The following is a 22,342-nucleotide window of genomic DNA, read 5'->3' on the forward strand; positions in this document are numbered from 1 at the left end:
GCTCGCTTCGCAAATCCGCCTAAGGAGAAAAAAATCCTGTATCCGTCACTGAACTGATGTGACTCAATTTAGATAATTCTTTTTGTAATGGAAACTTTCAGTTATTGAATCGTTTTTATACTTCTTTGTGCTTTTTATACTTCTTTATCTACTATATCTCTTTACATCTTTAGTTAGTTATAGATGGAATGTATTCTTTCATTATATTTTACAAACCTGAAAACAGTATTCTAAAAACGAAACAGATTAGAGACATACAACTGTTTAATACTTTAATACAAAAAGTTCTCAAATGAACTGAAAGAAGATTAATCTAGTTTCTGTCCTATACATGTAGTCTTAAAGCAACCATGTCAACGCAGCAAGGTAAACTACAGTAAATCCCCTTCGATTACGGTAGTGATCACTTCATTTCTTGGCGTCGATCAGAAAACAGCTATATGTCACCAACTAGTAACTTGTGGTAAATCATTTTATTTATCTACAATTTCAAGCTGTAAACTTCCAGGCACTTCTAATGTATGAAGTAATTAGTGTTTAGCATGAGATTAGGCATTGTGGTTAATTAGTTGTGTATTTGAGAGGTTTCTGCAGCTTACCTTATTTTGGTTATAATTTTACCAACCGCATTGTTTTCTTTACAAAAACTTGGTGTGAAAAGTTTTAATCTCGTTATTGCAACTATTCTTTCAATAATGACATCAGTATTGATGTTTGATCTAAACTTATTTCTTTCATAGTCATAGCCATTTGTCTTTCTCTAAATTCGACAAGGGTGGCCAAATTTGTACCCACCAACTAAAACAATAACCAAATTAACCCCTTTCCCAGAATAGTAGGGTTAGTGATACCTTTTGCAAAACCATTATTGATAGCAGTATTGTAAGGAACACGTTAGGGAAATCATGATATTACATACACGCAGAAACTTAATACAAGCTCGCAGAAACATAATAAAAACACGCAGAAAACAACTTCAATTTTTTGACATATCCACCGTTTAGGTTAGACGTTTTAAGAAAGGCTTTTACTCTATTCCGTCGAAGAAGAAAATATATAATCATTCTGTAAATTTTAGACATATGATTACTCTGAGTTTTCTCAATTTTTACCCAAAAATCACAATATGTCGCTATTGGGGCACCTCTGGCATTTTTTCATGCATTAAACCGAAAAATATGTTAAGTAATTTTTATTTGGCTGTCAGAAATTTAAGCAAAATGTTAGAATTCGTACTGGGACGAAGGTAACTGAATTGTAAGCAATGGTAATTCGGACAAATTTTTAAGCTTCCAATGACGTTACAGAAAAATTGATAATTTATTGCTGCCATTTTGTTTATTTCATGACGTAGTACGGTGTACCAAATTTGATTTAATGTGGACAAGTCTATCAAAAATTATAGTTGGTGATTTTTTTACTATCTATTAAAATTTTTATATTTTCTGGTGGTTGTCATAGCAACAAGCAATTTGACAGCCACGTGTTAGACCAAAAACCCAAATAGTTTGTTTTTTCTAATTGTTCAGTTTACTCACATTCGTCGTTATGTGAAACTTGCTAATTTTTCTCACAAGGAAGGTCTTGGAACTGAGTTTTTGTTGCATTTTTAAGTTAGACCACACCAGGTCGGCTGTTCTTGCAAGCTGCTTTATTGAAGGATTCCAGTCTCATGTTGCTTATAAAATGTGTCTTTGTACAAGAAAGTGTTTTATAGGTTGTATAGGCTGACGATGACGATAATAATGGTGATGTAGGTATTGCTTGATGCTGCTGTGAAAAATATGTATTCCATTGGGGTAAAAAGCATTACAAAAAATTTATCAAATCAGGGGCGGATCTAGACTTTTTCAAGACTTAGTCAAAATATTGCTGCTGCGCAGCAATATTTTAAATTAGTCTTGAATTTAGCAGCTGGGGGTCCTGGGGGGTGCTGTAAGCGGGTACAAAAATCGCCGAAAATTGTCTTCCGATTTATCTAGTTATTAATAAAATTGACAAAAAAAAACGCTAAGCTAAGAACATCATATAAGAAAATCTCCTAAGAACATTTTTTATAAGAATAAACTCTCAGTCTTACACATCCTATTTTAGATAGATAAAAGCACTAAAATTAACAGGGATTAACTACAATAAAGTGAGACAATTGTGAATATATTTCATTATTTATAAACTCCTGCTGTTTCTGCCAATATCAGGCTTCATCAGCATGACTAGGTGAATCAAATGATCACACCGGCCATGGACAGCAAAATGAAACACAATCATAACAAAAACAGTAAGAATATGGAAAGATCAGAATAATGAAGATGAAATGTACATACATGTGACATGATACATACACACCTTAACCCATGTATTTGTTCAGATATATTTGTTTATTCAAAGGGCTAAACTCAAGTTTCGTTTGAACTTTAAAAGAAGAATTACGAAGGGCAGTTTTCTGCTTTTTGCATGCTGAAATACGAAAATGCAACTTTCGCTTAAAAAAGTTGCAACCTGGAACAAGGGGGAACGTAATGATTTGATGACACCAGACTTAACGATACCTTCATAACAAAATAAAGTTTCTAACTGATCTTCATCAGGTAAAATAGATGGGCGTGGCAATATACACTGTGTAAAGAGAGTTTGAAACCGTAACAAGCGAACTGTGGGTAAAACGTATTAATTTTTCTCTTTATTACTGTTGACAAGGCAATTGATAGAAAAGGAGACCATGTCTTGGGGGTACAGTTGTTGATTGCTTCTGCTTTAACTGCCTCCTCAGGAGAAAGAGTCATATCACAAACAATATGGGAAAGGGAAAATCTAAATAAACTTTTTTCAGATATAAAAATATTTGCCTTTTGGTTTTTAAAAGCAAATTGAAAACAAGGATAATTGGAATAACAGGAAGGATGCAAGAAAAGTTCTGTGGATGTCATGATTATTAAAACATCAACAAGAGAATTATCACCTACCAATACCAACGATGCTGAGCTGTATAGACAGTCTCCTGATGGATTGGATCTAAAAATAATATATTTTGCCATGACCTTTCACTCAACAAACTTTGTTTCCTAATAGCCAAAAGAGTTTTTTTCATCACCAACCTTAGCTACTTATTCAGTTCTTGCTTCTAATAACAACACAAATATTAATTGAGAAAGAACTCCTCCACAATGCTGAAAATTCTGTTCAAGGCTCATGTTACAAAAACAATTAGCCAGCTAGCTAGCTATAGCTAGCTAATTAAATATTTTTGTATTTGTTTTTAATAGTCTGTTGTAAAAAGCTCTCCCTCAACTAGCTCTTCGTTGCGAATATACTGAAAACCTTTAAATAAATGCAAGGTGTGTTGAAGAGTAAAAAACATACTTCTCACTTTAAATCAATAATTCCTTTATCTTCACACCTCGCCTCAGATGGAATGTTTATATCTGCACCTGAATTCCGATGAAAACTTTTACCAACTAAGGGATAAATATCCCCAGATAACAAAAATGTCCGAGAATAAACACTTTCTGAAAGTTCTTTTTGCATTTTACGAACAGATTCAACATTATCACACTTTAAATAAATCAGTAAGCACCCGCGTCAACATTCTGCAGCAGCCATGATAGTACGGAAGGAATCCAAGCCAAAAGGCGTGAGTCTTTGACTAATCCTGACGGATGGGAGTTAAAACTATAGCCTAACAGGTTATAAGTAACCACGCAGTACGGAACCTAAATTTTCTACGCTGGCTGCGGGCCACATATTGTTGGACTACGCATAGAGTGTGAAAATTACGTCACGATTTTGACGTCACATGCCCCTTAGGTGAGATGGGGAGGGTTGCGGGCCACAGCTATTTGATTTTTAACTTACTGAGTGACTGATTAGTCAAAATGAATCAGTCAAAATCTGTAAGCTATAATTTGCAACCCTCTCAGTCTATATGGTAGCGACGTCACAACTTTGACGTCAACATCGCCATAGGCGAAATGGAGAGGGCTGTGAACCATGGCTTTTTGCCGTAAATAAATTACAATCTGATTTTTTAACGTGCTCCGTCTGCAACACCTGGATCGTCGACATCATTCGCTTGGCTAACATTTTTCGTCAAATTTACACTTAGTCACGCGACTTATCTGACTAACCCTGTATCCGCGCCTGCAAATGCCTTACTTTTAGACCTCTCCTGTTTTAACGCCTTCTTTCTAAAAATCATAAAATTTAATAATGGATATTTTTAAGGCATTACAGTGACATCTTCTCCATTCGCAAATATTTGAAACGTTGCTAGGAGAAAAGAAAATATACAAGGGTTTTACGGAAGTGTAAATCGAAAATTGGAATGTATGGGTACTGACTATATCTTCTATGGTTGTTAATTGTTATACCATTTGTGGTTTGGAAAAAACATATAAACGGACGTCGTTACAGTTACGAATCTCATTAGTTATTGTCACTAAATACAGAAAGTCATTTAAGCTGGTGGCAAGAACTTTACATCTATGTGATACCTAAAAGGATGCTACACACTATCTCTTTCTGCGCGATTATACAGTTGTGCTACGGATAGGAATAGAAAAAAACGTGGGAAGCCGTGGAGCTATCCACGGGCTATAGAATACTATTTAGTTGCATTTGAATCAGGGCTCTTGCAGATGAAATGTACCTAGAGACACTTTCGTATCAAACAGTATGTTCATCTTGATTTTCTTAAGGGTTGTTTAACAAACTAAATTATATTTAGGTTATGGATGATTCATCAGCGATTCAAGTGAAATCTATTAAAGAAAGGCAAGCTTTGATTCGCAAAAAGTAAGAGTTTTTTATAAATTACTATTACAGAAATTTTTCATCAAACACATTCTTTCCTTGAAGCAATAAAATAAAATGGCACAAGGTGAAGAAGGCCTTTTAAGTATACACGGATTCATAGTAATTTAAAGAAGTGCGGACTTGGGGTCAGCATTACGAGAGATTCTTTACCAGGTTAATGCTTGGTTATTAAATTATATGATGTATTTAACACTTTTAAGGGAAAGTTTTGTAAGGACACAATATAACCCATAATATATCGCGAAATAAAGAGTCTAAACATTCCTTAATACTTTTAGGTATATAACATGGGAAGGTACAATTGGAAGAATATCATTTGACGGCAATCCAGTAGTATCAATTGCAACCATACTTTTCATGTGCTCTCTGATTACTTGGTCATTTGTTGACTCTAATATTAAAAATCATTTGGCAGCTGTACAGAGTTGGGTTATTGATCGTCTCTCATGGTTATTTGTTGCAGAACAAGTCATTTGCACCGTCTTTGCTGTCATTGTTTATGTTAAGTGGAGACATGTCAAATTAGGTATACTCAGATTAAACATCATTTTATTCAAAAGCAAAAGATTTTTAATATACCTAAGTGACAGCCAAGAACTTCTTATATACTGATATACAATCTCCCAAGTATTTACAACATCATGAAGCAAAATTTCTTATTACTGTAATTTTAGGTAAAGAAGGGGACAAACCAAAATATGGCAACTTTGCGTATTTTAGTATGATATTTTGTACTGGTTTTAGTGCATCCAAATTTTCTTTTTCGGTGAAGGAACCAATAATGCATTACTCTGGTAATGGGAGTTCCTTGGTAAATTTGGGAAGGTAACACTTTATCATTTCTTATCTCTGTAATGATGGTTGTATATTATTCGCGTTTAAAATGTTTGCATCGGAGATTAAATTCAGATCGCGGCGAGTATTCGTACGTCGTTTTCATCCTGCAGTAGATAATTTAAATAATAATGTTTTATACAGGTGTTTCAAATTTCTCGTGCCTCAAATTTAGGATCAATCCCACCCCACCCCACTCCCGCAGAGTAATTCATAGCTTTACCCTATGAAAAGTCTATTCCAGTGGATTTTTCCACAGGCTAAGAAATAGTGATAGTATACGAAGCTTTGCAATTAAGCTAAAAATGTTCCAATATGTCAATTTCTTTCTATAATTAGATATGGAGAGGCAGAAAAAGCTCAAAACGCAATAAATCTTGCACTTTTCCACTGGAATTTTCTTGGTACATCTGCATATGCCATTCCGGCTATACTACTCTCGTTTCTGGTATATCGTAAGGGATTACCTCTTACGACAAGGAGTTGTTTTTACCCTGTGTTCGGGTCGACTGTGTTTGGAAGACTTGGTGACTTCATTGATACACTTGCAATCATCTCAGTATTTGTTGGCACAAGCATTGGCTTAAAGAATGGATCGAAGAGCATCTCAGCAGGACTTGGACAAAAAATAGAAAGTTACGAAGAAAGCACACGAAATCAAATTTTCTTAGTATGGGCGATGATTGTAACTGCAACCATATCTGTTGTGTCTGGCCTGATGATTGGCATAAGACGGCTGTCTGTGATTACAATGTCAATGAGTTAGTAAATAATATATGATATACTAGTTGAATGATGTTTTGGATATTCTGTTACATGTCCATTGGAACCGACATCATTTTTTTGCAAAGGAGTATTCAATCATCTGTTAACTGTCTATTCATAGGAATTAGTTAATGAGATTGAATTATTTCAGCTCATTACCACAGGAAGCAAGGGGAAACATTCGTGTATCCTCGTTTAAACTTTAACAACAAGTAAACGCTGTTTTAAAAAAAAATTTTGTAAGAAGACGGAGCCCAGATTTTGCCAAAAAGTAAGAAAAAAATTATAAACGGTCTGTAGGTCAAATTATCAATTTCAAAAAATTAGAAAAACTGAAGTCAAAATTTTGCCATGAACTTGCGAAAATATACAAAACAATAGGAAAAAATCCAGAGAACTTGAGTAGTCTTTTTCCATGACTAAAACTGAATTTAAATGTGTTATTCTTGTTAAGAGCCAAATGACAATATATCACATATGAATTACAATGTATATTCGTTTTATAGGTGCAACATTTTTTATGGTTATCTTCTTCAGTGCTGAAACCTCATTTTTGTTAAAAGTAATTGTTCAAACTGTTGGATTTCACTTACAGCATATAATTGGCATGTCGTTAGACACTGCAGCTTTTTCTGGGAATGATAATTTTCCTAATAAGATAGAAATAACAGATGGAAATATGTGGACACATGCTGACACAATATTTAACGGTATGCATAGCTATATTTCACGGTTTTCGAGCTTCTTTAAGTAATAAGTTAGGTAATATTCTCTTGCGTCCTAACCCTATTTTAATCAGCAAAATTTTAGCTTGAATATTAAGGGATATTAAGACCTTGCTATCCATCTTAATTACTGGATACATAAAGTATATGCACCAAACCTAGTACATATATTATTAAGACCCGATCTGACTTATATCAATAACGAGAATAACCTTTAATACATACTAAGCGTGTATTTCACTATATAGATATAATGTCAAAAATATTTATCAGTGTTTCCGAAAATAGCTAAATACAGAAGCTCAGAAAGACAGTGGAATTTGGCTCCATTATCTGAAACCAGTCCAGAAACATATCATACTTCAAGTCATTATTTCAATTCCAACTCAAGTTATTTAATGTTAGAAAATTTCTCGTCTAGAATTTTTCGCGAATTCGCGAATAAGCCTCCAATTCGCAAAATCCGCGAAATATTCCATTTTGACCGATTTGTGGAATTTAATTCATGCAAAATGTAAAAAGATACGCGAGTGAACCGAGTCACAAAATTTAACTTCCAGTTAATCCACTTAGTCTTTAAACATATGTATGAAACTTTGTCACAAAAGTGAAATTTTCTCTTTTAGTTGCTTGGTGGATATCGTTAGCTCCCTTGATTGCAGTATTTACAGCTCGTATAAGCAAAGGTCGCACAATTGGGGAAGTAATTCAGTATACGATGTTCTATCCAGCGCTATTGTTACTTGTTTGGTTTTCAGTGTTCGGTGGTTTGGCTATTGATATGCAATACGCTGCAATGAAAGGAAACATTACTTGCGACATGTACGACTCAAACTTCCACAGGTTGGTAGTTGCTGCTAAATTTTGCTAATTTGCTTTTAACTAAAAAGAGACACACATGCAAAAAAAGTTACTGGCAACAGCATTATTTTTATCAATTTACTTTTATAGAATTAACAATAGTCGATGGAATGCAAATAATATGCACATTGGTGAGAGATTAGATTGCAATCCAGATGATGGTTTTTACGCTTTAATAAATCAGTTAGATACTTCATATTTTCCTTTCTTGCACGTGTTGTCAATGTTGGCAATAGTTCTTCAATTTACTACACAAGCTGATAGTTCTTCTCTTGTAGCTGATATCATTTCTTCAAATGGAAATGAAAATGCCCCTGTTTTGCAACGTTTTGTTTGGGCAATTCTATTAGGAGCCAGCGCAACAGCTGTAGTACACTACGAAGATGATATTTTTGCCTGGGTTGTTTTGCTGTCGTTACCATGGGTGTTAATGCTCTTATTTTTCTGTTACACTATATGGAAAGTCTTAGATAACGAAGAGGAATGGTTCATAGGGAATGTCAAGGAAATGGAGTGGTCATCACCGTATGGTAATTATAAGGGAAAATCATTACTTTCTCATTTGATGTTGGCAATCATCGTTCCTTGGTATTTCTTAGGGAAGATTGAAATACGAGAAAGACAATCTTCACACAAGATCAAACAAATGTCTTTTTACTTGAAATTTGCTTTGCCTTTTCTTGCTTGGTTTTTACTTGTGGTTACAGGATCAACAGGCCATGGTCTTACAATATTTGGCTGGGTTTCATTAGTCTGGTTTTTTGTCTTGGTGGCTATTTGTCGCAGCAAAGTTCGGAGAAACAGTGACATCAAAGGTCACCCTTTTGGTGATTTTGTGTTAGCGTGCATTTATCCACTTGTGGTTCTGCAACTTTTGGCCGAAACCGAACTCCGAGGTAATAACAATGCATCGATATCTGTTAATCAGTACATCGCGGAAGAATATTCTCAGAAAATGACAAAAATAAATTCTACTGAACAGGTTCAAAATAAAGGAGAAGTTGAATTGGATGTCTAAGTTTCGACCTACATTCATTTCAAAGTTGGTATTACATTATCTTATTGTAATTTACCTATATTATATTTTTGTTTATATTGATTGACTGGTGAATATGCTTACCCACATATGTAGTAAAGTAGACATAGTGAATCTTCACTCTTTGCACTTTTAAGGAAAATACATATTATTCTAATTCTTGGATAGTACTCTAGTGTCTAGGGATTATAAATGTATTTTTATTTGCTTTGTATGCATTGTACAATATTTTTCACACTGTAACATGATCTGTTTTTTTTTTGCGGTTATTGTGCGTTAGTTAGCTATGAAATTGCGCATTTTATTCCAAATTGATTATAAAGAATTTTTTCAATTAAAAAATAAAAACTAAATAAACGTCTTTCAGCTCATTTGCTTAATTGTGTTATGTTTTCAAGGGATGACAATAAACCCTCATTAAAATGTGTGTATAACTTTTTTTAACATAGAGCTATTTCAAACTGAAATAAATACGCCTTAATTAAAAATGAGCAAGAACTAAAAATGAATAATATATGTTACCAAATATTTATTTGGCGGACTTGGATACTTTTGTTAAAGAGGCGAAACTCAAGACTAGATAAATTTTTACACTTTTGTCCCACTTCTTGGGTGAGAATGAATCAAATAATCCGCAAAGAAACTACATCTCATTTTTTTCTTTTTTTGAGAAATATATAATTAGGACACAACACAAGTTTTACCGATTCGACACAAGTTAAATACACAATGCATAACGAAAGAACAAAGAAAACACACGTACCATTCATATTGAAAACAAAACGAACATAGGGCGATATATATATTGTAACGTATATATGCAACATATCTATTGTAACACAAAGTCAAGTTAATCTGTTAACTGTGCAAATTGTCGCCACAAAAAGTGGGCGAATTCAGGCGAAATAGAATATCATTTAAAGTATCAAAATGATGATTAATTTAAAAAGTATTGACGCTAGTCCTCTTTTTTCTTTGAGCACATTGAGATGGTAGTCCACCACAACCCTCCACATAACATCCCTCTCTCCAAATTTAGGCTAAAAGTGTGAGTTAGTAGCCACGATGTGTTTTAATGTAGCGAATATAGGCCAAGCATGCAGTTGAGATGCCAATATCCAAATTAAGTTTAATATAGTCAGAAAAATAAACAAGCGGTTTTGGAGGGTTTCTTTACCTTGAACTCGGTCCAGTTTCCCAGATGTAATCTAACCGCTATATACACTAAATATTTTATTAGCGCAAAATTATCAAATCGTGCCTTTAGGATCAATTTGCATTTTACTAAATGGGGTTATAATAAATCTCGCTGTCGCCTGATCAGCTCTGCGTTAAGAGTACAAAATACTCCACTACGTCTTTCTACATGAAAGTCATGTTCAGCAAGTTTTTCTTGTAGACAGGTTGGGTAGCTCATATTTAAAACTTTGAGACAGTTGTAGTAAAATTGTAAATTTTGGACAAAATAAATATTTAATTTTGATTAACAGGCTAACTGCAGGGGCGGATTCACACATTGGCGAACTCGGCACTCGCCTAAGGTAAAATTTAGCCTCCCTGCGCTTTCTAGAATCGTTACATTTAGGTTCGTTTTCACTTCGCTTTTTTATATTATGTTGTAGCAGTATCTCCTTCGCAGTGCTTTGCCGAGTCTGTAAGATTTTTCCTAGTGCTACGGTACCGATTTAATATTTTGTCCTATTTCATACTTCAGGTCTGTTCCAAGTGACTCCATAGGCTACCGTAAAATTTGGTAAAGTCGGCGAGAAGCACATCTCGCCGACTGTGGAGTGCTTTTCGCCGACTGTGAGTAAATTTACGGTAGTTTTCTATAGGCCGACAGAAAGTCCACCTTACAAGGACAATTGTTTATATTACTCGCTGACCGTTGCATATGACAATCTCGCCAAGGTAGGCTAAGATTTCCCTATTTCAATTCTTTCCATTCATGGATTTAGCAATGAACATGAGGAAACGCGTAAAGTCTGCTGTAAGAAGCGATAAAACCAACGATGTTAAAATTTTGCACGCGAGAAAGAAAAAATATTACTGGAAATTTATTCCCTGTGTCGCTTGTGATTGCAGAAGAAAAGCAGTTTGGTAGAAAAGCAGGCTTTGACTTTACAAAAATAATAGCATTAACTTGATGACTACGCTTTAAGGTAGTTTACTTTTAATTCCATTGAACTTAGAGCTGTTTATGGTTTCACTTTCAACAAATTTGAAAAAGCTTTGTGTCAAATTCAAAAGAGCTTTATGTTGTCTTGGGTTTCTTTTTTATTTAAGTAGCAAGACATTTTATAACATCACAATAAATCGAATAGCTAGCCAGCTGGTTATTTTTTGTAGCTGGTGAAGGTGTAATGTATATAACAATTTGTTGACTTCAGCTGGTTATTATTTGTAGCTGGTAAAGGTGTAATGTATACAACAATTTGTTGACTTCAGCTGGTTATTTTTTGTAGCTGGTAGAGGTGTAATGTATATAACAATTTGTTGACTTCAGCTGGTTATTTTTTGTAGCTGGTAGAGGTGTAATGTATATAACAATTTGTTGACTTCAGCTGGTTATTTTTTGTAGCTGGTAGAGGTGTAGTATATATAACAATTTGTTGACTTCAGCTGATTATTTTTTGTAGCTGGTAGAGGTGTAATGTATATAACAATTTGTTGACTTCGTAACAACTTTGTATGTTTACTTTGTAGATTCAAGTCTTCTGGCAGTAGCACTTTTGAAACGACTTTTTAACATGCCACGAGGCCAAGGAAGAGAACACTAGTTTTGGGAGGTAAACTTTGACAAGACTTTATGATGTTTTGGTGTAAAATCTGGAGCCTCGTATCGAAATAATTCCTGGAAATGGTCCTAATTATATACAATTCGAATAAGAAAAAGGCATGGCTTTATTTAACGAATGAAATGACAAAAGTTTTTCACACTTTCACTAAAGAAGTTGTCTTGCTGATAGACTTAAAAAATGTTTGTGATTCTGCCAACATGGCGAACTTGACTTAGTATATATACTTATTACAACCCTATCCAGATGGACACAAAAACGTGTAATAATGTAGTTGTGATATCTGTTTTTGAATGATTTTGTTTTGGTAAAAATTTAAAGTATTTATAGTAATTATGGCATAACAGCTAAAAGGTATTTTCAAGTTTGTTTCAACATTTTAAAAGTCTGAGCTAGAAATAGTTACCAAAAAATAAAAACAGTGTTTTCTTGTTATTAGGCTAATAGGGCTAAATATTTATTGACTGAATGTTGTACTAAATCAGTGTTCATTCTCTCGTTTTTGTAGGTTGTTGTGTTGTAAAGTTGTTTTTAATTAGCTATATAATCTTGCCATTTTTATTTTATTGCATTTATCTGTTGTTGTTTATGTTGTTGTTACTATGATGAAATAAAGCCTATTTACATATGCATTTTTGTGATGTTGTTTTTTGCTTATTTTTCTTTAAGGCCTCCTTTTTCATGTTATTGAATGTTTTGAATAGATTAAATATGAAAAAATTTTATTAGTAACATATAGTGTTTTGCATTACCGAATTATAAAAATTATGTCTTTTTTACTTAATTTAGCTTCCAAAAATTTATAGCCTTTTTAAAAGCTATTATATTCACCCATAACTTGCAAAAAAAATTCTGGATGTGAAAGAAAGAAGAAGTTTTGCTAATCTTAGCACTAATTCTTCTGAAAACATTATTTAGCTTTCATTTAAGAATTTTATGATTGTTTTTTCCAAATAAAATGTAAGAAATAGACTTGTAAAGGTGTCATGTCTGCTGCATTTTGAAGTGCTGAAATAGGTAAATAAGCTAAAGCTTCGCCCAAGACCCCACTTAGGGGGCTTACAGCGCTTCCCAAGACCCCCATCTGATTTTAACACGCGCAATTTTTGGGCAGCTTTGGCTCGCTTCGCAAATCCGCCTAAGGAGAAAAAAATCCTGTATCCGTCTCTGAACTGATGTGACTCAATTTAGATAATTCTTTTTGTAATGGAAACTTTCAGTTATTGATTCGTTTTTATACTTCTTTGTGCTTTTTATACTTCTTTATCTATTATATCTCTTTACATCTTTAGTTAGTTATAGATGGAATGTATTCTTTCATTATATTTTACAAACCTGAAAACAGTATTCTAAAAACGAAACAGATTAGAGACATACAACTGTTTAATACTTTAATACAAAAAGTTCTCAAACGAACTGAAAGAAGATTAATCTAGTTTCTGTCCTATACATGTAGTCTTAAAGCAACCATGTCAACGCAGCAAGGTAAACTACAGTAAATCCCCTTCGTCACGGTAGTGATCACTTCATTTCTTGGCGTCGATCAGAACTTCTAACAGCTATATGTCACCTTCTTTTGTTTCTTTAACACAAAAATTAACAGACGAAGTTGCAAATTTTTGAGCCTATCCACCCTCTTTTTAACCTGTAATGGTTCATGGAATAACTAATGTGTAATTCGAAAAGTTTTAGAGTTAGTCAAATTTATGTGTAATTTTAGTAGCATGAACATAAGATGTAAAGTTTAGGAACATTTTGTACAAAACTGGTTAAAAATCAAGTAACGACTTTAACGTCGAGATATTACGCTATACAGAACATATGGAGAAAACCTTTCATCCCATATACTACGTAAATCTTCTTTGACAGAAATAAGTTTCAATTGAAATGGAGAGAGAAAATGATAGTATCATGAGACACATCTTCACATCTGAGAATGTGGTGAATTGTGTGTCAAAATTAGTGTTTCTAAACAAACTACTTTTTATTTAGGTTATGAAAGATTCATCAGCGATTCAAGTGAAATCTATTAAAGAAAGGCAAGCTTTAAATGGTGAAAAGTAAGAATTTCTTATAATCTCTATGGACTTTGCAGAAACTGCACAGTAAATATTCAAAAATTTATAAACTGTATCTAGATTTTTTTAACACATCCTATTTTTATTTACTTTAAACGATAAAATTGAAAAATTGCCTCACAATCGGATTTTCTTGTTTTCGTGCATAATCCCAAAAGGGTAGTTGATTTGATTGGCCATATTTTACCCTTTAAAATATGGGTGGTAGATAGCTTCAACACTTAGTACTGGGTTAAATGGTCAATTAAAGATATTATTGCGTAGCAAATATGCCAGTAATATAATATTATTTTGCAAAACTTGAGGCCGGAAAAATTAGATTTTAACATCTGTCTCTGCTTGGATCACAAGTAAACAGAACAAAATTTGTAATATATAGCAATGACGTTTTCTTGAAGACGCTTATTGCAGAAGTCAGTTACTCAAAGTTATCAGTCAGTCAAAAAGTCAGTTATCTTTTTACAATCAGAAACTAAAAATCCCACCACAAGGAAGTAAAAGAAAACGAATAAACAGTACAGAGTATTGGCACATTCTAACTGAAATAGTTACACATTACCAATAAAATTTTTGTCGTAATTCAAGTAACCACGAATCATGTTTGATATAACGACGGATGCTTAGCAAGTTAATGCAGGATTATAAAATTGGATAATGTACTTACGACATCAAAAAGAAATTTCGGTATTGTAAAGATATAGCCATTATCTTGTAACACAAAGTCTAAATATTCTTCAATACGTTTAGATACATATTATGCCAATGTACAATTGGAAGAATATCATTTGACTGCAATCCAGTAGTATCAATTGCAACCATACTTTTCATGTGCTCTCTGATTACCTGGTCATTTGTTGATTCTAATATTAAAAATCATTTGGAAGCTGTAAAGAGTCGGGTGATAGATCGTTTTTCGTGGTTATTTGTTGCAAAACAAGCCATTTGCACCGTCTTTGCGGTCATTGTTTATGTTAAGTGGAGACATGTCAAATTAGGTACACACAGATTACACATCTGTGTATTTAAAAGCAAAAGATTCTTAATATACCTACATGACAGTCAAGAACTTCTCATATACTGATATACAATCTTCCAAGCTTTTATGATATCATGAAGCAAAATTTCTTATATTTTAAGTAAAGAAGACGACAAACCCAAATATGGCAACTTTGCGTATTTCAGTATAAGAACCCCCATTACTTTGGGAGTAATAGGAGTTCTTTAATAAATTTTGGAAGGTGACACTTCATCATTTCTTATCCCTGTAATGATGGTTGTATTTTGTATGTGACAAGTCCATTCCGATGGACCTTTCCACGAGTTAAATAATAGTGATGGTATATATATAGTTATGCAATTGAACTAATAAAAATTGATGTTCCAATGTTTCATTTTTTCTATATTTATTGTAATTTTCTCGGTACATCTGCGTATGCTATTTTAGCTATTCTACTCTCATTTCTTGTATATCGTAAGGCGCTACTGCTTATGACGAGGAGTTGTTTTTACCCTGTGTTCTGGTCGACTGTGTTCGGAAGACTTGGTGATTTCATTGATACACTTAAATTCATCTTAGCATTTGTTGGCACAAGCGTTGGTTAAAAGAATAGATCGAAAAGCATCTCAACAGGACTTGGAAAGAAAATAGAAAGTTACGAAGAAAACACTCGAAATCAATTTTTTTAGTATGGGCGATGATTTTAATTGCAACCATATCTGTAATAGCCTGTGCTTTCAATGCAAATGAGTTAGTAAATAATATGTTATAGCAGTTATACGAATGTCAGCTTAAACTATGTAGCTTTCTATCTTCCATTAAAACCGACAGAAATCATCGTCAACAAATTTTTTCGCAAATAATCTATCGCAAACACATGTCGGGTGTTGTTTCCATTCACCAGAATTAATTCATGAGAATCAATTCTTTTCAGCTCATCACCATGGGCAGCGAAAGAAACATTTGTGTGTTCTCGTTTAACTTTGAGACCAAATATGCATTGTTTTATGAAAAATTTCATAAAAAAATAAATTAATTTAAAAATAAAATTTCATTTTCTATCGTAAAAAAATCTACGACAGAATTTAAAAATAACCGGGTACTTAAACAAGAATTAGTCTTTTTAGCAATGATCATTTGCGCAAATTTCTGGCAGTGAACACTTAGCTTAGGCGAAATGCAGAAGAAGATCAATGTCTTTAAAAATTTGATGACGTCAGCAATAGTCTATTTACAAAAAAATTCTTTAACTTTTGTTTCTTATGTAGCTATAGGACCTTATACCACCGGGAGGTTATCTGTGTGTTTGAAGATCTTACAAAGTGTTCGACCTTCTTCTAAGCCCTTATTATGCAACTTTTCCATCAACTCAAGTACCAGGTTTAGCTTTAAGTTGCTTGCCAATGTCAAATGTACATCACCTGTTCACATATGAATTATAATGTAAATTTGTTTTATAGGTGCAACATTTTTTATGGTTATTTTCTTCAGCGCAGAAACCACCTTTTTTGTTAAAGGTCATTGTTCAAACTGTTGGATTTCACTTTCAGCAAATAATTGGGGTGTCGTTACACACTGCAGATTTTTCTGGGAAAGCTAATTTTCTAAATAGGACAGAAATAACAGATGGAAATGTGTGGACACATGCTGACACACTATATAACGGTATGCACTGCATAAAACGAAATATGTGTGAATTTTGCTCCTTGTAAACTGTACACATTCTTTTTAATAAATAATTTACTTTTCACTCTGATATTGTCCGGGGTTTTTTGACCATATTATGACCGGGTGGTCACAAAATATGTTCAAAAAAATATGTTTTTCTTATAGCAGCATTTTTTTTCTGTGACATCATCAGAAGCTTGACATTTGTCCAAAATACCACTATCTGCTTATAATTCAATTACTTTAATTTTAGAGCAAATCTTGACATTGTATTTATAGTTTCTGACAGCCACATTGAAGTTATTGACATATTTGTGGGTTTCCGATTTTTTCGGATTTCAGGTAAAATCCGAAAAAATCGGAAAGTCAGTTCAATTACGTGTCCAATACATACAGAGTGATCCCCGTCGATTAAATATAGTTGTGTTGTAAGTTTAAAGGTTTAAAGATAATCCTAACGAAAGTTATTATAGACTTTTAGGGGTAGCATCAAGTAATACCCAATATAGCCAAAGACTTTGAGAGGTATGGTTCCAAAAAACCGCACTTCAAGATTTGAAATCTATTTTTTAAAGTAGATGCATAGTACACATATTGTTTAATACTTTTTGAACATATATGGTGTCGAAACAATTTATCAGTGTCTCCGAAAATACATAAACTAGACATTATTAAAAACTTAGAAAAAACAGTGGAATTTTCATCCATTAAATGAAAACGATCTAAAAACATATCGTACCAAGCTTCAAGTAATTATTTAATTCCAAATAAAGTTATAAGTACGTTTTTTAAATGTTGATAGCGAAATAGCCAGTGCGAAATGTTGATGTATTCACCGTCCCGCAATGATACAAATTCTAAAATAATATATCACACTGAAAAGCTATTTAATATCTGTAGACATTTAATTTTAATGCGATTGGAAACAGTTTAAAAACCTTTATTCCTGTCCATCCACTCTCAACAATATGACTGTAATTTGAAAAGCTTTTAACTGCTCCTTTGGAAGTCAGCGTTGTATTTCTTGAGAATTAATTTTCGCAAGGTGAACAGATGAAACATCGCGGAAATTAATTTTTCCGGTCACTAATTGGCCGCCGCGAAAGTCGTGGGTTACATATTGTCATATTACATATTGTCCCTAACAAAAATGTATTTTTTCAGTATGTAAATTGCTACTTACTTTTAAAAAAATTAACGGCTCTATGAAAGTCAATCTTAAAATATCGCTAAATTTTCGCAAATTGTGACTACCAGAAAAAAAGAATTCGAGGAAACTATTTTCGTCATATTCAAGGGCCTTAAATATTTGGCGACCATTAAATATCACGAAATGGGCGAAAAAAGTAAAATTTTCGAAAGAAATAAAATTATTAATAATAATTATTAATAATCCTCTAACCGTAAGCACAAGGATCAATCATTTTCACTGTCACAAGAATCATTATTGTTCCATCTGACACTCTCCTCAAACCTGAACCCTAACCGGATGTACGATCAGTTAGTTACACGTACCCGTCACTTACGATTGATTTTTTAACTGTGTTGTTTTATACCGGATTTATTGAGCAATTGTATTTAAAACACGTCTGGACAACGAGAACACACACGACGCTTACATTACACAGTTGTAAACAGTTGACATGGGTGTGTGATATAGTTATCTTGTATTAAATTTTTACTTCCTGGGTGTCGAGTATGGCACCAAAATTGTTTCGAAAGTAAGATCACAAAGTAAGACTAATTTATTTTAGGGTATATAAAAATCTTTTCAAATTAAGTTTTTATAAATACTGTCCAATTCTTAACAGTTCAGTGCACGTCTCATTGATGCAACATCATCTTTTAAATAATCAATCTCCTTGCTCAGTTTCCTAATTTCGATAAATGAAGTTTTTAACACATTACGATAAATTTCTTCGTCTGTTTTAGACTCTGCGTTTGAGACAACGTTCTTTTGGAACAATGTAATCCTTATAGTTTCGTATATACAGCCAGCAACCACCAAAAATATCGTGAGACCCAGCAATATCTGCATATAGATGCTCTCTTTAAAAAATTCTTTTATTGACCCACGGTAAATCGTAATCGTCTTACAATACCGCACGATAGAATTTTCTGCTTCTGTAAAAATGTCTAATCCAGAAAAAGTTGAGCAATTGAGAAGACTTGTTACAGTTTTGCTTAATCCGAAGAGTGCATTTATTGACACTGGCTTGTTTATGGTGTATACAACATGCAGCGGTTGTTTGTGATTTCTAATGTCATCTTGATTCCATGACGCTACATGAATATTTATTAGAGCTGCATCAGCTTTATCTTTTCGAATTAAATCAAATACAGCATCCAGTGAATCGGCTGTTATTATGTCAGCTTCGTAATCATCCTTAGCTATCAGTGCTTCAGGTGAGTCACTTAAAACAGCTACTTTCTTTCCATATATGTCTAGAGAAGAAGTACCAGAAATGTTGTCAGTAATGGTAGCTGTCATGACACAAATCATGGCAACTCCAAATAATGTCCATACACCACTGATGGTTCTTCCAATCACATAACGTGGCACCAAATCACCATAACCCACTGAGGTCATTGTAACAAATGACCACCATACTCCCTGGCTTGCTCCAGTGATAAATGACTTGCCAAAGTCACCTCCATACAGCATTTCTGATGCCCATATAATTATGCCAAATATAATGCTAATTAAAACGGAATAAATTATAAGGCTTCTACAGCTTGTAATACCTTGCAAGATCTTTGCTGGCAATGATATCTTACTTTGGGACATAACAACTGCTAAACTTCTACAAGTGAAAAAAGCAAATTTCATAAGCGGCGCTTTTTCTAATAAGGAGTTTAAAATTACATTATCTGCATAAAACGGGACCCAGAATGAATTTTGAAGTGTCACATTTTTAAGCTCGTTTTCTCCGTACGCTGATATCTGTTCTTTAGTTGCATTTTTTTTGATCAAATTTATAAACGAATTTCTGTCTGGCAATTTCTTGACATACTTAAAAACTCGTGTTCCATTTGCGCATAGGTTTTCTGTAGCTTTAAAAATTCTTGGAAATAAACCGTCCATATCTCCGTTTTCATTTCTGAATATATATGGCTTAATTTCCCAGTACACGATATCGATGCTTTGATTTGATGCTAGCACTGTTACGAACAATATCATAAACAATATGCAGTACATATTTGCTATCGTCCTTTCTTGAAATACATTGTTGCCTGTTTAATAGTGGCAATGTTAATGGTATATCATCCTACGAACTTTTTTTCACTTGCGTTTAAATTAATTAGTCGTCGACTACACACCACACAACTTAAATTATAGCTAAATGTGTATGAAATTCATTGGGATAAATATTAATAACACGCGTATCAATGTGTTACTAACAGAAATAGAACTTTTGTTTCATTCAATGAAGAATGAACTATCTAACATAAAAAAACAACTGTGAGAGGTGTCAAAGTATTGGTGAATAATAATGAAATTAAAAATGGCAGACAACAAGATGGTAGGTATGATGTAGATTTGGCGGCATTACTTCTAAAATCTCATTCTACTCTGCATGCTACTTATTAAAAAAAAAAAAAAAATGGTCAAGATTTAACATGCTCAGGTTGCCTTTTATCGATTTTTAGGATTATCGATTTTTACACTATTATTCTTATGAACAGACAAAGATTTATCTGTTCCAGTATTACAATTTTGAGAATTTAAGTCCTAAATGTATTCAAAATTTCTGACAAAGCAATTTAGCGATATGGGAATTTACGTACAGCTTTGGATTACTCAGAGCTTCTTTTTTATGATATCTAGTATACAGAAACATAACCTTGGTTTTACGCTTTATTATATTACAAAATGTTACGAAAATTATACAGCCAAAGGGTCTTTTTTGCTTACAAGTGCCCAAATACCCTAGCTACTTGCTACTTAATAGTTTTCATAAAAAAGCGACTAGAAGTCAACCGTCATTTTTGCTAATATTTTTAAAATTGTGCTAACTTTTAGTGATAACTTTTTTGATGTCATCAAATGTATCCTTACTAAAACAAAACAATCTACGTAATTTGCCCTTCACATCACTACAAACAGAACATAGACGTTTCACTGGATCGCTTGGTGTTCTTTAGAAAAACTGGTCTAGAATATGCAAAAGTCACTAGATATTGACATACAACCTTTAAAAATCGTAACCAAGATGACTCGGTCTGTACGTCACAGGTAGTGAAAGGGTTAACAAGAAACGCATTATACGCGCACATGACGGTACGCAACCAAAATACAAAAACGTAGCATATAATAAGCACAGAGGAAAGCTTTTAAACACATATTGTTGCACGTATTCACAGCATTGGTATCTCGTGTATTCTTACTGTGTAAGAAGAATCCGTAAAAACATACGCATAATCATTATAAATACACAAAAACGGGGTGTCGTTAGCTCGTCGAAAATCAACGTAATTAGGGTATGTGATGTCGCAGAAAATATTTTGTGTGTCTGAAAAACACAACCTCTTTCTCGCACAAAAACAGAAAGAATATTAATATTATTATATTGAGACTAGTAGTTAAACTCTTAAAAATTCCACATGTTTGTCCGTCAACAGACTTTACCTTGCGGGACTAGTATAAAGCTGTGCGAAGCCATATTGGAAAACAAAGCACGAATATTATCCCTATTTATACTGTCGTTTTTTGTAACAAATATTCTGAAAGGTAGTGGATTTAACCATTTCAAATAACTGTGAAATGACTTAAGCTATATTGATGGAACAAGACAGGAATATAGTGCCGCATAAGAAATTATTTAGTGGGGATTAAAAGCTGCTGACGTACGTAATTCTGACACAAGGTTATCATTTCATGTCATCATTATGAGTCTTTTAAAACGGTTTTTATGTGAATATTGTTTACCAAACGGTTTCTATGGGCATCCATGGTAAAAATACCGTTTTTGTAACAATGCAGAAGGTGAGTTTAAACAATGCTAAGACACATCAATATTTTTTCTGGGACTACATTTTGAAATACGGTTGCTATGGAAACTCCCAAATTGCATTTTCAGAAATTTTTCCATGAAAGGTCGCTATTTTGTCTAAGTCGCTATATTGTTAGCCCTGCTGGAGAAGTAATTTAAGAGCTATAATAAAAGCGATTTTGTGGTGAAATTCTTCCCTCATCCCCCACCCAAATATAGAAAGGATTAACAGAGAAAAAATATGGCCTCGATCATAAAAGAAGGGAAAAGAGTAGAACAAAGTGTTTTTCTTTAAAGTTTGAAGCCTATTCGCACTGATCTCAGGATTAGCTGAAATGTTTCAAGCGCGTTTCTTTGTCTGGCTAAAGTTGGTAAACAAGTCAGTTACGGTTAAAAATAAACACATAAAAACCAACCCCTAATGTGCTATTACGTCAAAAGGATCTAAAATTACTTCTCTTGTGTAAGCAACGCTGTATCCGTTAGTACACGTAAAAAAATATCGCGATTTATCGATTTATTTACGTCATTAATTTTTATAAAAAAGTTGTTTGTTTATAACAAAAGTTGTAACCAGGGCAACGGAATATAATCATACATTCTTGTTTTCCTTTAGTTCTTGTGAGTTATTTTTGAGAAATAATTTTGGTGGATTATTTTTTTGCAACCGGGGAAAATTTTAAATTTTATGACTAATTCTATAGTTGCAGTTTTAGTAACAGCTCTAGCTTTTTTCGGCACACTTTCTTAACAAAGAATTATACATATGTTTAA

At 33.3% G+C, this 22,342-nt stretch overlaps 2 protein-coding genes across 2 annotated transcripts; one reads left to right on the forward strand and one right to left on the reverse strand.

Moving 5' to 3' along the window:
* Nucleotides 1-379: 379 nt before the first annotated feature.
* Nucleotides 380-9,276, forward strand: LOC130640917 (probable glycine betaine transporter). The gene is made up of 8 exons (XM_057447525.1): nt 380-463; nt 4,724-4,791; nt 5,091-5,338; nt 5,487-5,637; nt 5,986-6,407; nt 6,918-7,121; nt 7,763-7,979; nt 8,088-9,276. Exons 2-8 carry the CDS (start codon nt 4,727-4,729, stop codon nt 9,013-9,015), a joined length of 2,235 nt encoding a protein of 744 aa, XP_057303508.1. The 5' UTR covers nt 380-463; nt 4,724-4,726; the 3' UTR covers nt 9,016-9,276.
* An 8,340-nt stretch (nt 9,277-17,616) lies between these two features.
* LOC130640919 (uncharacterized) lies at nt 17,617-20,190 on the reverse strand. Its single transcript, XM_057447528.1, has one exon. The coding sequence runs from the start codon at nt 19,771-19,773 to the stop codon at nt 18,379-18,381; it is 1,395 nt and encodes a 464-aa protein (XP_057303511.1). The 5' UTR covers nt 19,774-20,190; the 3' UTR covers nt 17,617-18,378.
* Between the last annotated feature and the right edge of the window lie 2,152 nt (nt 20,191-22,342).

The sequence above is a fragment of the Hydractinia symbiolongicarpus genome, chromosome 4, assembly GCF_029227915.1.
Source record: "Hydractinia symbiolongicarpus strain clone_291-10 chromosome 4, HSymV2.1, whole genome shotgun sequence".
Lineage (NCBI taxonomy): Eukaryota > Metazoa > Cnidaria > Hydrozoa > Anthoathecata > Hydractiniidae > Hydractinia > Hydractinia symbiolongicarpus.

Excerpts from the sequence above, each read along its gene's own strand:
- LOC130640919 (XM_057447528.1), bottom strand. The coding sequence starts at position 19,773 with ATGTACTGCATATTGTTTATGATATTGTTCGTAACAGTGCTAGCATCA.
- LOC130640917 (XM_057447525.1), top strand. The coding sequence starts at position 4,727 with ATGGATGATTCATCAGCGATTCAAGTGAAATCTATTAAAGAAAGGCAA. Across the intron at positions 5,638-5,985 it reads TCCTTGGTAAATTTGGGAAG|ATATGGAGAGGCAGAAAAAG; the intron begins GTAACACTTTAT and ends TTCTATAATTAG. Across the intron at positions 7,122-7,762 it reads TGCTGACACAATATTTAACG|TTGCTTGGTGGATATCGTTA; the intron begins GTATGCATAGCT and ends TTTCTCTTTTAG.